The following is a 15363-nucleotide window of genomic DNA, read 5'->3' as shown; positions in this document are numbered from 1 at the left end:
TTCGATCTCTCTTGTGGGTGTGTGTGATCGTTTTGACTACAAAAAAAACTTGTTGAGAGTTCAGACAAACCTTTTAGGTTAAAAGGAGCAACCTATGGACACTGAAGTCCACGCACCTAGTTCCAATCTTGAGCCTACTCTCTCATATTTTAAGTTTCAAATGGGAAAAGAGATGTGTCTTCTTCCACCGTTCCAAGAAAAATTGATATATTGCACTGCTTGGAAGACTTTCATAAAGTAGCGTATCAACTCCAAGCAGACATGAAAGTTTTATCTTTATTTTGCTGAGAGTGATTGACATGCATTTTCCCAAGAAAAAGAAATACCAGTTGGTGTTATGTGGGGCTCCTGATCAACCATGCCGGGATATTATTGATTCAAAAAAAGAAAAAAAAAACTTTCCAAGGATATTTGGAGGGAAAGATGATCACAAGTGTATTTGAAATGCGAACAAGTAAGAATAATTAATTTCTCTTTGATAAAAGTGATCCCAATGTGAGTTCCAGCAGTTAAAACTTAGTGCGTTGCATTGTGTAGCAAAATAAATTTTAATAGTATTTTTTTAAAAAATATATATTAAAATAATTTTTTTATTTTTTTATTAGAACGTTGATATTATAAAAAAATATCAATTTAATATTTTTTAAATAAATATATTTTTAAAAAGTATCTAAAAGCAAGAAATACCATACCTATCAAGTCTTAATTAGTTATGAATTCGGAAATAAATGAGATGGGGTTTGGAAATCTTTAAGAAGACTTGTGTCGCCAAATCCTTGAAAAACGAAAACAAAAAAGTGATGTTAGTGTGTATTTGGTATTATTATAGTTTTTTATGGTTACACTTTTAAAAAAATATTAAATAAAAGTTACAAATTGTATTTTTTTATTCAAGATTTAAAGATAAAATTGTATGTGAAACTCATGGAAAACTGTGTCCTGTATTAGGTGACCATTTATTTTTTAAATATATGGTCAGAGCAAAACTCAAATAGCAGCATGAAATCAAACTAAGTGTTGATTAATGAATGGAAAACCACTGTGGAATATATATTATAAGAAACAAACTACGGACCAGATTTTAAATTCTTCGAAATTAGAACATGAAAGACAAAAAAACAGGTTGGATAATTATATATCTTCCACAAAATGTTAATGACATCTCTGAAAATTACATCAAGGGCATCCCTGCATTGGAAGGAATGTGTGTAATTGGAAGAAAAATCCATAAAATTAAATGCTAAGATCCAAATTTCAAATAAAATCAATCGGATGAAGGTCACCATCAAAGTTTAAAATGCAAGTTGATATTAGTTCATTCCAAGTATTAATCTTGATGAGATTGGAAAAATCGTCGGTAAAGTTAGGTTCAAAAAACTTAGTGCGCTTGATGACATTTACAAGGAAAATAATCCGAAACTTAAGTCAGTATAGTTTTTGTTCAAGTGACGATAATAATAAATATTCTCTAGACTTAAATGTTCATTAAATCTTGTACTAGACTTATGTTGTCTAGAAAAATGAGCTCAGACATATCTTTACTTTATAGAGATGAAGCTCTATTTATATAGATTTTTTTAAGATAAATATTTAGGATATTTATAAAGATATTTATGGAGGTGTGCATTGTACAAAATATTTGTGTAGTTTTTTCATGTATTATCAGAGCCCTTCAAGTCTTGCAAACATATGTGCTTGAACGACTTGACCTAGCAAGAGTGGGAAATAAAATACTTATAGTGGGTAACGTTACCTTTTGTGTATTATCAGACCCCCCAAGTCCCAATGAAATCTTTTATGTGTACATTCCTGAATCCACCATGAAAGTAGTTTATGGGCATAGTCGTGGTGCGTAATTGTGGTTGTATCGTAGGAGCGGTTGTAGATGTAGTCGTGGGCGTTATCGTAGGTGTAGTCGTGTATAACTGTTGGCAGCCACGGGGTGTATTCGTAGGCGCAACCTCTAGGGTAGCTACATGGGGCATAACCACTAGCTTAGCCGCTAGCATGTCATTGACGTAGCCGTAGACATGGTCGTTGGCATAGTTGCCGCTACATCGAGGTTTTGTCATCTATAAAAAAAAAGCCTGTGAAAAATAGGAATGAAGTGGTTTTTTTGCTAAGTTTCCCGCAGACGGTGCAAAGTGACGAGGCTGAAAAAATTCTCAGTAAAAAGATTGGGGGCGCTTTTCGTGGATTGATAAAACTAGACATGGAAGATTTGGTGAGCCCGATGATACCTTTAAGAAAATACTCTAAAGCTTAAATCAGTATAATGTTTGTTCAAGTGATGGTGATAATAAATATTCTCTAAGTTTAATTTTTTTTTAAGTGTTGTTTAAGTCATGTATAAGACGTGTTTTTTGTTAGACTTATGTTGTGTAGAGAGATAAAATCTAGCAAATCTTTAATATAGAGAGAATATGTTTTATATAGACTTTTCTAAGATAAATATTTTAAGAAATATCTAAGATATTTAATATAAATATCTCATAAATATCCAAGTTATTGTAAGATATTTAATACAAATATCTTATAGTTATTTAGAATATTTATAGAGATAGTTATGGATATGTGTATATTATATAAAACATATGTATAGTTTTTTCATGTATCATCAAATCTAATTTTAGAATATGAAATATATAAAAAATATTTAAAGCCTTTAATTTTAGGGACTGAGCATAGTTTTGGTGTTAATTTCATTATTGATTTTATTGCAAGTCAAGCAAATCAAATTAGGTTAGATTGAAAAACACATAATTAAATCCTTGACTATTTTTTAATGTGTCAAAATTGTATTCATTCACTTGCATTTTAGATTCAAGGAATAAGACTAGATATAAAGAAAAGAATACATTAGTTCCAAATCCGATGAAAATGTTGATAATTACCATGATGATCTAGTTGGCATAAGACCCAAGTGTATACATCTTTATATATATATATGCTCATGGTTACAAAAAACTATCATGCAATGCACATTCCATCTGACCATGAATGATGCGCTTAATTAATTGCACAAGGAACTTCACCTCTATGGTATTTCGTCAAGGATGATGCATCACTCGTATAATTAAATTAAAAAAAATATACAATTAAACGGTTTTAATTTTGCATTATTATGCATTGTTTAATTCAAGTCGGCTCAGGAGATTGACTTAAGGACTCAAACATTGACTAAATACTCTGATGATTAACCTTGTGATCCAATAACCTATGTTTCTTTTGATATTATTTTTCAAAAATTTCTCAAAACCAATGTGATACCTATTATTCAAGTACATTAATGATATTGTAAAAGGCACAAGAGACTCTTTGTGCAAAAATCCACTATAAATCCTCTCACAAAATACTATAAACTCACCATTCATAAAATTTTTTTTTCTTGATATCTTTTTTTAAAAAAAGAATATCAAACTTTTTGGACTAAATTAATTGCCAATTTAATTATGATAGTCAAGGGAGGACAAAATCAGACAATAAAGGACCAAAGCGAAAAAACACAGAAAATAAATGGTGGATTCAAAGTTTTTTTTTTTTAGAAGTTAGCTTTGATCCTTTTATTTTTCCAAAGACATATTTTCAATCCCCGTAGATCTTTGAAATTTTCTTTTGATATGAAACTTTATTTTTCATATTTTTCAATCCATGTGCTAGAGAGAAGAAAGAGAAAATCACTAGATCTTGACCATAGAGAAAGAAAATCATAATTGCATTAATTTTGTCTGTGAAAAAGACCTAACTAGGTGTAAACGAGTTCCATTCGATGAGAGGATTTTGATGATGATTGTATTGAATTTTAATGTTGCATGAAAAAACAAATCTGGTTTAAGAGAGAAAATTCCTACCCTGATTAATTTGGTGTTTTTTATTATTTTTGGGTTGGTATACATGTTTTTTGATGTTATATGGGTGTTTTAAAGTTAAAATGAGATGAAAGTAAATTTTATGGGGAAAAAAATTATGGCATGATTTTTGGCACTACAATGGTGGTTGGATTGTGATTTAGCACGTGACGCTTTCTGAGTTGGTAGACAATACATCATTTGCATTATTATTTTTTAAAGTCGTTCACTCCTTATAGTTTTTTTTTTAAAAAAATTAAAAGGCCAAGACATACGGGCATAAGCTAAGAGGCCTATGTGTCTGGGCTTGTTTAAGGCCCATATGTGCTAGACCTCTTTTTATTTTTATTTCTTCTTTTATTTTTCTTTGTTTTTTTTTCACTTCTTTTTAAAAATACTTGTATATTTAGAATAAAAATAAAATAAAAATCTTATTAAACTTAATGAAGTTTATGACTTGAATCTCGGGTTTGATAGGTAAAGCCACAAAACCCATGTTGTTCTAATATGTTATTGTTTCCATATTGTTTTTTTAAAAAAGATGTAATGTTTTATTTTTTAAAAGCATCTAGTTTATTTGAAATTGATCTTCGTGATATGTTTCATGTTCATTTTCTATATGATTAATTTGTTTCAATTTACTTCTTATAAAATTATTACAATCTCATGATCTAGATATTGGTTGAGGGAGAACATATGATTCTTGTTGTATTTTCTTATATGTAAGTAACTTTTTTTTTTATTTATAGTTTTTTTTTATGTCAAAAAAATATGTTAACAGTATTTGCATGTAAATTCTGTTTGTGTTAGAAAAAAATTACTCAACCCGAGTTGAATGGATCTGATAGGTTAATTTTTTTTTTGTATTCATTGACATAAACAAGTAGATTTTTTATTTATATTATAAAGAAAGTCGTTGAAGAAATTTGCATATTTATTTTTTTGTTGAAAATAAAAAGTCCAATCCGCTGGGAAGCCAGGACCCAGGTAGTTAGATTTCTTCACTTTTTTTTATAGACATATATATTCAAAACCCTTGCTATTCGCATTCTGTAAAGGTATGGTGAGCCCAAAAAAGAACAGGGAAATTCAGCTTGGGTTTTAGAGGTGAGATTGCGATTCAGATGGATCAGGTGGAATTATTTCTGTCGTCGAGGCTTTGCAAATTGAAACTCGTTCTGGGCCGCTAAGGAAGTCGGTCTGGGCTTTTGCTTCGGCATTAAGGCCGATGTATGCTTGTCCGTCGGAGTTTGATCTGACTCTAGGCAAATACTTCTTCTTCTTCTGTTTTTTTTTTTAAAAAAAATGTCTAGAAGGGAAATTTTATTTTACAGAATGTTTGTTTGGTTAATGGTCATTTTTTTAAAATCAATTACCACACTTAAAGATTAAATCCCATTTTAATAAAATCTTAAACAATTTATTTATATTCAAATTAATACATTGAAAAATCAATTAAGTTTGGACAAAGTTAGTCTAGTGGTATGTTAATTTAAGGAGTTGACAATATGAAATTAAGTTAATTTTTTTTAAAACCCCAGCTAAGGACCTAGTCGGACTAAATCCCCATCAACTTGCTTGCCGTCGACGCAACTGGATTTAATAAATGTGATTTTATCCCAATCTTTAGCTAAATTACTTTAAAATAAAATAATTAAAATAAGAGTTGATAAAGCATACACTCTCGTATGAATAAAAGCTAAGGGAGAAAGTACAAGTGGTACAGTTTGAGATTATAATAGAAGGTATTTTTTAAAATAATTTTTTATTTAAAAATATATTTTTAAAATTTTTTATATTAATATATTAAAATCATTAAAATACTAAAAAATCAATAATTTAATATCTTTTAAAGTCAAAATCATTTTAAAAAAAATAACTACAAGCAAAAGTAGAAATTATGTCAAACACTAATGTCATATTTGAAATTATGATGAATAATAATTTTTAAAATAATTGTTATTTAAAAATATAGTAAAATAATTTTTTTATTTTTAATATTAGAGTACTAAAAAAATTAATTTAATATTTTTTTAAATTAAATGTTTTTTTAAAAAATCAAGAATTTGTCAAATACCACGTCATCCCATGTGCTAAATGTAGCCAGCCCAACTTTACTTGATGATCATCACACCGTTTAATAAAAGCCGTTCAAACAAACCCCTGGCCAGGGGCAGCGAGAGGATCAAACGGCCAGAAATTAAAGTCGATCTAAAATCGAAACTAGGGTTCTTTCTCCCAATAACGTCACTATATAAGCTCCACAGTTACCACTTGGCTGGTGCGGTGCAGTTTGGTCTGCCCTCCCACCCAAAAAACCCAAAAAAATCTCTCCTTTTCTCCGTCGTATCCCGTACGGTTCCCTCCGACGTCTATCCCCGTTTTACCCCTCCCTCTCCTCTTTTTATCCCAATATTACCCTAAAAAATCCCCAAATATATACTTTTAGGTCTTAGATTACCAGTTTAGAATCCTCTGTGTGTTTTGTTGATCTCTCTAGGTTTTAATTTAATTGTAACAGGAGGAGAGGGAAACAAAAAAATCACAAAAAAAGAAAAAATAATTTTTTTTGAAGGATCTAGAAGGCCTGTTTGTTTTGATTTGAGATGGCGCAGATTCAGTTGCATCAATCGGGGGCTTCGGTACCGGGACCCAACGGAGTGGCGGCGGGACCTGGAGCGATCCAGTTTGTGCCGACTTCGCTTTATGTTGGTGATCTTGACTTCAACGTGACTGATTCTCAGCTTTACGACGTGTTTAATCAGGTCGGCCAGGTGGTTTCGGTTAGAGTTTGTAGGGATTTGAGTACCAGGCGATCTCTTGGCTATGGTTATGTTAACTATACCAACCCTCAGGATGGTATGCATTTTTCCTGCCCTATTTTTTTTTAATTGTATTTTTTATCGTAATATGTGACGGGAACTGAAGTTGAAATCTTTTTCGGTATTGAAAAATGTGAATGGATGGATTACTTTTGTAAGAAAATTAAGTTGAGGGACCATATTGAGAATATACGAATTATGAAGGTATGTTTTAAATCTCGGTAGCTTTAGGTTAAGTAGGATTCAGTTGAAGCTTTTAAACTTGTATGGATTGGCTTGAGTGAGACTACATAGTCCTCGGAGAACTTTTGGTATCAGGAGTGATTAATTTAATTCTATTAAAGTAAACCGTTGCATAACTGTTTTGAATTGCCGTGGGGGAAGATTAGCCGCCTGGCCTTCATTATTTATGCTTTCTAGCCCCTTGTTGATACAAAGGAGGAGAGGTCGAGTAAGATTTTAATATCATAATTAGCTACTACTGGTTGGATTAGATGCTTGCGATTTAATGGGATTGTGATAAGAATTTAAGACAGTAGAGTAATTTGTCCATAAAGCATAAACTGTAATCCCCTATGAAAGTTAGGGTGTGGCTGTAGTAATACACAACAGACGGGCTTCCTCAATCTTGCCCATTACCAGGGATGCAACGGTTTACATGTGTGCATGTGAATTAAGAGAGTAGAATAAAGATAGTAAGGGAAGGCACAGCCATAATCCCTCGGAAGGTGGAGGCGATAGCAATTGATTTGAAGTTCGTGTAAGATGATTTGGTCATGTAATGTAGGCCCATAACTATTGAAGTGATTTAGTTTTGATTTGCTTTTCATGTATGTGGTCATTGGAGAATCATATCATAGAAGTTTATTGATTTTTAACCCTTGATTAAAGAAACACATTTCGAGGTGTCACTGGTCAGTGCCTATGTTGACAACACACTTCCACATGTACTTCCATGTCTTCAACACTTTACTGGAATCTCATTATTATCTTACCTTCGTTTCTTACAACATTTATTTATTTACTCATCTACAGCTGCAAGGGCATTGGATGTCTTGAACTTTACTCCACTCAATAACAAGCCTATCAGGATCATGTATTCCCATCGGGACCCAAGTATTCGTAAGAGTGGCATGGCAAATATATTTATCAAGGTATTAACATTCATGTTAACTGTTCCGTTTGATTTTTCTCTCTTTTAAGGCAGCTGATTGTTATTTTTGGCTGTCTGGAATTAATTTTTTCATTATGCCAGGAAATAGGATATTCATTCTCCAATTTGAAAAGCTTTATATAGTTCCTTTTAAGTCTTCTGTAGTACTATATTCTGAAAGCAAAATGGGTTTATGTCGTTGCCTTTCTTTTGTGATGCCTTTGACTAATGCTGACCTTTTTTTTCTGTGTTGTGTTTTTGGGACTGCAGAACCTGGACAAGGGTATTGATCACAAAGCTTTACATGACACATTTTCTTCATTTGGCAATATTCTTTCTTGCAAAGTTGCTACTGATGCTTCTGGCCAGTCCAAAGGCTATGGTTTTGTACAATTTGACAGCGAGGAGGCTGCACAAAATGCAATAGATAAATTAAATGGCATGTTGGTCAATGATAAACAAGTTTATGTTGGACACTTTCTTCGCAAACAGGACAGAGATGGTGCTCTATATAGCATAAAATTCAACAATGTTTTTGTGAAAAATCTGGCTGAATCCACAACAGATGAAGACTTGAAGAATATTTTTGCTGAACATGGAGCAATTACTAGTGCTGTGGTGATGAGGGATGCTGATGGTAAATCAAAATGTTTTGGATTTGTTAACTTTGAAAGTGCAGATGATGCTGCCAAAGCTGTCGAGGCTCTTAATGGCAAGAAAATCGATGGTGAGGAGTGGTATGTTGGGAAAGCCCAGAAAAAGTCTGAAAGAGAGCTTGAACTGAAAGGGCGATTTGAGCAGAGTATGAAGGAGACTGTTGACAAATTTCAAGGCTTGAATTTGTATATCAAGAATCTAGATGATAGCATCAATGATGAAAAACTCAAGGAATTGTTCTCTGACTTTGGTGCTATTACTTCGTGCAAGGTATTGAAATATTGTCCATGTATGTTGGAAATTGGCCTGTTCTGATCTCTTTTTTCCCATGGATGCTGACATTTCAAGCATTCTCCACTCTTGAAACTTACAGGTCATGCGTGACCCTAGTGGTATTAGCAGAGGTTCTGGATTTGTTGCCTTCTCAACTCCTGAAGAAGCATCTCGAGCTGTAAGTTATGATCTTTATGGCTGCCAGACTGTGATCAAAGTTAATGTTGATCCTTGTTTCTTTCACAGCTTGCAGAGATGAATGGAAAAATGTTGATCAGCAAACCCCTGTATGTTGCCCTTGCTCAACGGAAGGAAGAGAGAAGAGCAAGACTTCAGGTACTATTTTGGTTGCAATTGTATAAGTGGTGTTTTTAATTAAAATATGTTACTAATCCAGCTGGATCCTCCAAGTTACTTATTTGTCTTTTGTTGATAACTTAGATGTTCTGGTTGTTTGGAAGGCATTTTTGATAGATACTTTAATCATTATGCCCTCTATTATTATTGTCATCGTCTTTTTTGACAGCTTTTCTTTTTAATTCTAGACCTTTCTTCTTGAAAGATATTTATTTATCCAGTCTCTTCAAACAGTTTCATGGTTTTCATAGGGAAGAATATGAACTTCAGAATGGATTGTTTCTCTTGGATATTATCATTTCTTCTGACAAGGCTTCAAGGCCATAGAGATGCCACTCTACCTGAAAAGCAATGCTATTGATGGACATGGGATCATGATCCCTATCGTTATCTGATACTAGCGTGATTGGTTCTTTTAGCTATTAGGAGATATCTATTTATGTATGAAAGTAGATACAGTTGTTGGTAGGAAAAAGTGAGGTAATTATTGCTGTTTGTTGCGTATTGCAACATGGCATCTCTTCTGTGCTGTTAAACGCTACTTACTGATGTTCACGTTTGCTGATGTAATTTGTGCCTTTATTTTTCACGTGTCTGGTTTCACGCAGGCACAATTTTCTCAAATGAGGCCAGTTACCATGGCACCTTCAGTTGCTTCTCGTATGCCAATGTATCCTCCTGGTGCTCCAGGTATGGGACAACAATTTCTGTATGGGCAAGGACCTCCAGCCATGATGCCTCCCCAGGTAACTATCCGAACTTTTTTTTGACATGCTTGCTAGATTGTTCACAATTATTATGTTTCTTCTAGTCCTCTATGGCTTTAGAATGATTGTTCATTTTTTAAAGCAATGATGTGGCAATAAGCGGGGTTGTTGGAGTGTTGATGTAGCTAAAAATTCTTAAATCTTAAGCTAATTATAATATAGCAATTCATAAATAAATAATACCACAAAAAAAGGAATATAATAATCAACTCAAACCCAGAAATTGGGCTCTCTAGGATGAAGCTTTTTAGGAATCCAATGAAGAATCATGAATTCAAGGAGAGGGTCTTTTGAAAGAGAGAAAGCTAGAGCTGAGACAGCCATTAGAAAGAGGCATTGACATCATGCAAAAGCTTCCACGGCCTCCAAATCAACCATTATTGCAAGTCCCATATTCCAAAGGCCCTTAGCAACAACAAAAATAATTACATAATAAACAAAGTCAGTCCCAACAAAAACATAATAGAGATAGACACAATATGTCAGAAGTTTTTTTTTCTTAACAAAGCTAGGCAAGAGAAATTAAATTAATTTGGAAAAGAGAGAATTTGCAGATAGGGTACCTTTTCACGTTTTATAACTGCCTCAATCGAAGAATATATATTGGTAAACAAAAAATAATATATAAATGGCATTCCTTGGCTGTTTCTGTGATTTAATTTGAAAGGTGTTTTATTTTAAAAAATTTGCCCAGTTTTGATAATTTCTGTCCACGCAGCACTCCAGCCCCACTTTTGTTCATGTCATTATAGTTAGCTAACAGGGAGAGTAGACAGAATAGTCCAAGGGTCAATGAATATACTATGAGAAAACAAGGGTTAACTGACCAAATTAAAAACATAAGTGTATAATTGAATAATTGAGACGAACACATGGTCAAATTTTGGGTTTTTGTGTCCACATAATCAGAAAAATATGCTATCAGTCGAGGTGTATAATGCATCTACAAAATGTGGACTCTTATGCTAGATGTTTCAAGTTTTTAATATAGACTCATTCAACATTGTGTGATATCCCGTATTTGATTTTTTTAATCAAATGGATATTTATACATTTCATGAGGTTCTAATAACTTCTGAACCTGCCTGTGATGGTCTAATTAGTTTTAGCATAAATTGGGATGAACTTTGTCAGAAATCCTGCATGATAGTTGGCTTGGAGTTCATACATTATTGAGACTTGAAGCTAAGCTCAACATGTCTCTTTGCAGCTTGAGCATTGAGATGTAATATACTTTTTTGCTAAGTTCATACATTTCTTTGGTTCTTTTTCTCTATTCTGAAGTCTATGTGAGCATTGACATAAATCTAGGGTGGTAGAATGTGATTGCATGTTTACTTGGCATTTGAAACACGTCCACCACAGGCTCAGCAATTAGTGATGCTAAAATTGAATCTCTTATTTTTTGTAGGCTGGATTTGGCTACCAACAGCAACTTGTCCCGGGAATGAGGCCTGGTGGTGCCCCAATGCCAAATTTCTTTGTTCCTCTGGTTCAGCAGGGTCAGCAAGGCCAGCGACCTGGAGGGCGACGTGGGGGTGGTCCTGTTCAACAGACCCAGCAGCCAGTCCCTCTCATGCAGCAACAGGTCAGTAGAAGATATTTTGAATTTATCATGTTCATATATTCCATATTCTTTATATTAAGAGTACTATTCTTTTGGTTTGTCCCAGATGCTTCCGAGGGGACGCGTGTATCGTTACCCACCAGGTCGCAACATGCCAGATGTACCAATGCCAGGTGTTGCTGGAGGCATGCTTTCTGTTCCTTATGACATGGGCGGCATGCCAATACGTGATGCCGCACAACCCATGCCCATTACTGCTTTAGCTACTGCCCTGGCAAATGCAACACCTGAACAGCAGAGGACGGTGGGTCTACATCATTTTGTTTGCCAATACTAACTTCACATGGTCCATTAATTCACTGGGCATATAATTTTATCTTATTTTCTTGGTTTTTTTTTTTGGTTGGCAGATGCTGGGTGAAAGTCTATACCCCATAGTGGATCAGCTTGAGCATGATTCAGCAGCCAAGGTTACAGGCATGCTTCTGGAGATGGATCAAACTGAGGTGTTGCACCTTCTTGAGTCACCAGAGGCTTTGAAGGCAAAAGTGGCAGAAGCTATGGAGGTCCTTAGGACTGTAGCTGCTCAGCAGCAGATCAACAATCAAGCAGATCAGCTTGGGTCGCTGTCTCTGAATGACAATCTTGTCTCTTAAGTGTGTTTGGTGGATTAGGAAAGAGTGCTGAATGGTTTGCAAAATCTAGACCTAGTTTTACTGGCAGAAAAATCATTACATTTCTTTCAGTGTGTGGTTCTAGTTTTATTATGCGGGGTTGGAATTTCGAATTCTTGGTATGCTATTCATTTGCGTGGTGCAAGGTCTCCAGATATTTGGTAGAACTTGATAGATTTTCCTTGTGTGTGTGTTCTGTGTAACTCGTTTGAGAATTCTATCTTCCATTTCTGCTTTAGTTTTGCTCAATGCTGGCTGTGTGTTGATGTTATCTTGGCTTTGCATTTTTTTTTATACCGTTTCACTTGGAGGGAATCGTGATTGTGGGCCTGTGAAACATTTTACTTGGATTAAATGGTCTTAGTTTTTCTGTTGTTCTTAAACTATTACTTTGGAATGAAACTGGTAATAAGGGGTGGATTGAGCATTTGACAACCTGTTCTGTAGGCTGCTAGTTGTTAAGCTTGGCCCAGTGAATTAATTTGAGAAATTTGTGATCCAGATTCCAGACCTTGATTTGAATAAAGTTCAAGTTGAACTATTGAAACTTGTTTGACAGGATGATCTTTGACTTAGTTGACTTATTGACTTATGAAATTTATTCCATAAATTTCTCACCGCCTATCATTTTTCAGTGTTTTGAATTAAAATAAGATTTTTTAAGATTTTTTTTATTTCTAATATTATATATCAAAATTATAAAAAAAATAATTAAAAATGTTAAATTTAATATTTTTTAAGTAAAAAATACTCTTAAAAACAAATAATTTAATCCAAGACATGTAAAGGAAATTCTTGATTCTAGCATTAAAAACAAAAAAAATCGATCCTACCACCGACAAGGCAAATTATGAAGACATGAAAAGACTAGTGTTCGGGTTTTTTTTTTTAAAAAAAATAAATTAACACAATAATCTAAAAATGTTAGCAGAATATTATTATTTGAAATTTTGTTGATAAAATAATACATTTTTATCTTCTTGTATTTTAGAAACATGATGTTTAATTTTCAAGTGCAACAGGATATTTATAGCGTTTTAAAAACAATAAATAAACATCACATTTCATAAACACCCGATCGATAAAATTAGTAAATAAATAGTACTCTAGTATTCTTTGTTGGTTTGTCTAACCCTAAACAAACCGATGAAAAGGCAACAATGAATGTCCACCACCACCACCACCACCACCACCACCACCACCAACCACTCAAGAAAAAACCATGAACTAAAAGAGAAACCCATCAAAGACAAGCACGGTAAGAAAGTAGCATGCTTGGTCTTTCAGTAGTGTTCTTCGTTTTTGAACTGTATTGAAAGCAGAACGACGACCTCCTGTGTCGTTAGTTTTGTTACTTTGCACGTTTCAGGTGCGCTTAGGCATAAAACGCTCACCTGACAGCTCAATTTCAAAACCACGAAACCAATGGGAGTTGGGACATGAACGCGTGCATCCGCACATGAAAGGCCAAACCCGTGGTTTTTAGACACTTTTTGGGTCAAATTCCAGTGGCTTTCTCTACCTGCTGTGTTGAAAAGAAAGAGCATCATGTGTTCTCCCTCCCTCCCCCCGAGCTGGATAGAGTAGGCCAATCTTGCAACCAACTAACCAAGGACGAAGAAAACCAAAAGCCAAATGTTTTAATAAAAATGTTTTAATAAAGGGTAGGACTATGTTTTAGAAATGATTTTTTAGTGAGTTAAGTATTATAGTAATTATAACTATTTAAAAAACTAAGTTCAAGAAAAATTATAAATTATCATTTTTTTAATCAAAGTTATAATTATAAATTATAAACTAATTTTATTATGGTTTTTATTGTTTTGATGTGTTGATATCAAAAATAAATTTTAAAAAATAAAAAAATATATTATTTTAATGTATTTATAAATAAAAATCATTTAAAAAACATCTACCACACTACTAAAAAGATCATAAGAAACAAACCCTTACAAGTGAACTTGGTTACTTGCTACCCCGGTGAAATAATAATATTAATTTTAAAATAATATTTTTTTTTTATTTTTAAAAATTATTTTTGACATCAGCACATTAAAATGATAAAAAAATTAAATCAAAAAATCAAAATTTTCACGATAGTGAAATTTACTTAGGTATAATATGTAATTAAGAGGACCAAAGGGAGGAGCATTTTAGTGTTTTCACGTTATCTTTTTTATTTTTTATTCAAAAAGTTGTTGGTGCGCGTTCTACACAGCTCAGCTAGTGGACGGCGCCCGCGCAATTAAAGAGGCAAGCGAGATGCCTCTCGATGGCCAAATCTAGCCATTCGATGTCTAGATAGATGTGCAAATATGCTATCTTCCACATGGTATGGCGCGTGTAGACATATCATGGTTGAATTGACGACGATAATTGATTGTTTGTGTTTTTTCTTTCTTTTTCACTCTCCTGACAGCTAAAGTGCACTATTATTTTCTATTTGTTTGTTGTTTGCTTGAGTTTGGAAAGAATAGCAAGACCTAAGCTACTTGGGTCCGGGTATCATGTGAGATCCAACATCCTTGGATTTGGCAACTATATTTAGTGTCAAATTTGGACGCGAGCTGTAACCATATTTGGTGTCAAACCATGAAATTTAAAACATTTTCTATATTTTTAATATTTTTTTATATTTTAAAAAAAATATTGAACCAATGCAAAGTGCAAACCAATATACTAGTCGAAGTTAAAGTAGGTGAGACGGTCAAACCGAAAAAGCAAAAAAAAAATGCATACTTGGCTTTAATCCTTTCAATTTAAACAACAAATCTTTTGCAAACATTAGAATGACAAGATATTTGATCAAAAGCATTTGATCCTTTCAATTTTGCAACATATCTTTTGTGAATGCATGTCTAGTATGCTCCTTCCTTGAAGGTAGATCGATAATATGATGAATTTCCATCCAGCTCTGTGGAAGTGCATGTTAGGTTCCATTCTTTTCTCTATTGTCTTGATATAAATGTCATAAAATATATGCAATATCTCTCCTATCATTACCAAGTGAACCCCCCGTACGTTTGTTGTCTTCATGCAGATCAACAGAATAAATGCTCGTTAAACACGGTATAAGAAGAAGGTATTCAAGTAGACATTTCTCAACAACAATAAATAAAGGAGGAAGGAGAGAAGTCATCGTGGATCAACCATGGAATGATTATAACAATCATCCTAATATTCACTTAAGATTTTATTCTGTCTTAGTTAATATTGTTTATGGGTGTCAAAGTTTATTATTATTA

General features: G+C 33.4%; 1 protein-coding gene across 1 annotated transcript; it reads left to right on the top strand.

Annotated features, from left to right (window-relative positions):
- Nucleotides 1–6113: 6113 nt before the first annotated feature.
- LOC133682837 (polyadenylate-binding protein 2-like) lies at nt 6114–12501 on the top strand. Its single transcript, XM_062106373.1, has 9 exons — nt 6114–6707; nt 7706–7824; nt 8094–8750; nt 8854–8931; nt 9000–9089; nt 9719–9856; nt 11289–11465; nt 11551–11748; nt 11855–12501. The coding sequence occupies exons 1-9, from the start codon at nt 6455–6457 to the stop codon at nt 12098–12100; spliced, it is 1956 nt and encodes a 651-aa protein (XP_061962357.1). The 5' UTR covers nt 6114–6454; the 3' UTR covers nt 12101–12501.
- The last annotated feature ends 2862 nt before the right edge of the window (nt 12502–15363 follow it).

Source organism: Populus nigra, chromosome 2 (assembly GCF_951802175.1).
Source record: "Populus nigra chromosome 2, ddPopNigr1.1, whole genome shotgun sequence".
Lineage (NCBI taxonomy): Eukaryota > Viridiplantae > Streptophyta > Magnoliopsida > Malpighiales > Salicaceae > Populus > Populus nigra.
This window is presented reverse-complemented; position numbering and strand designations above follow the sequence as displayed.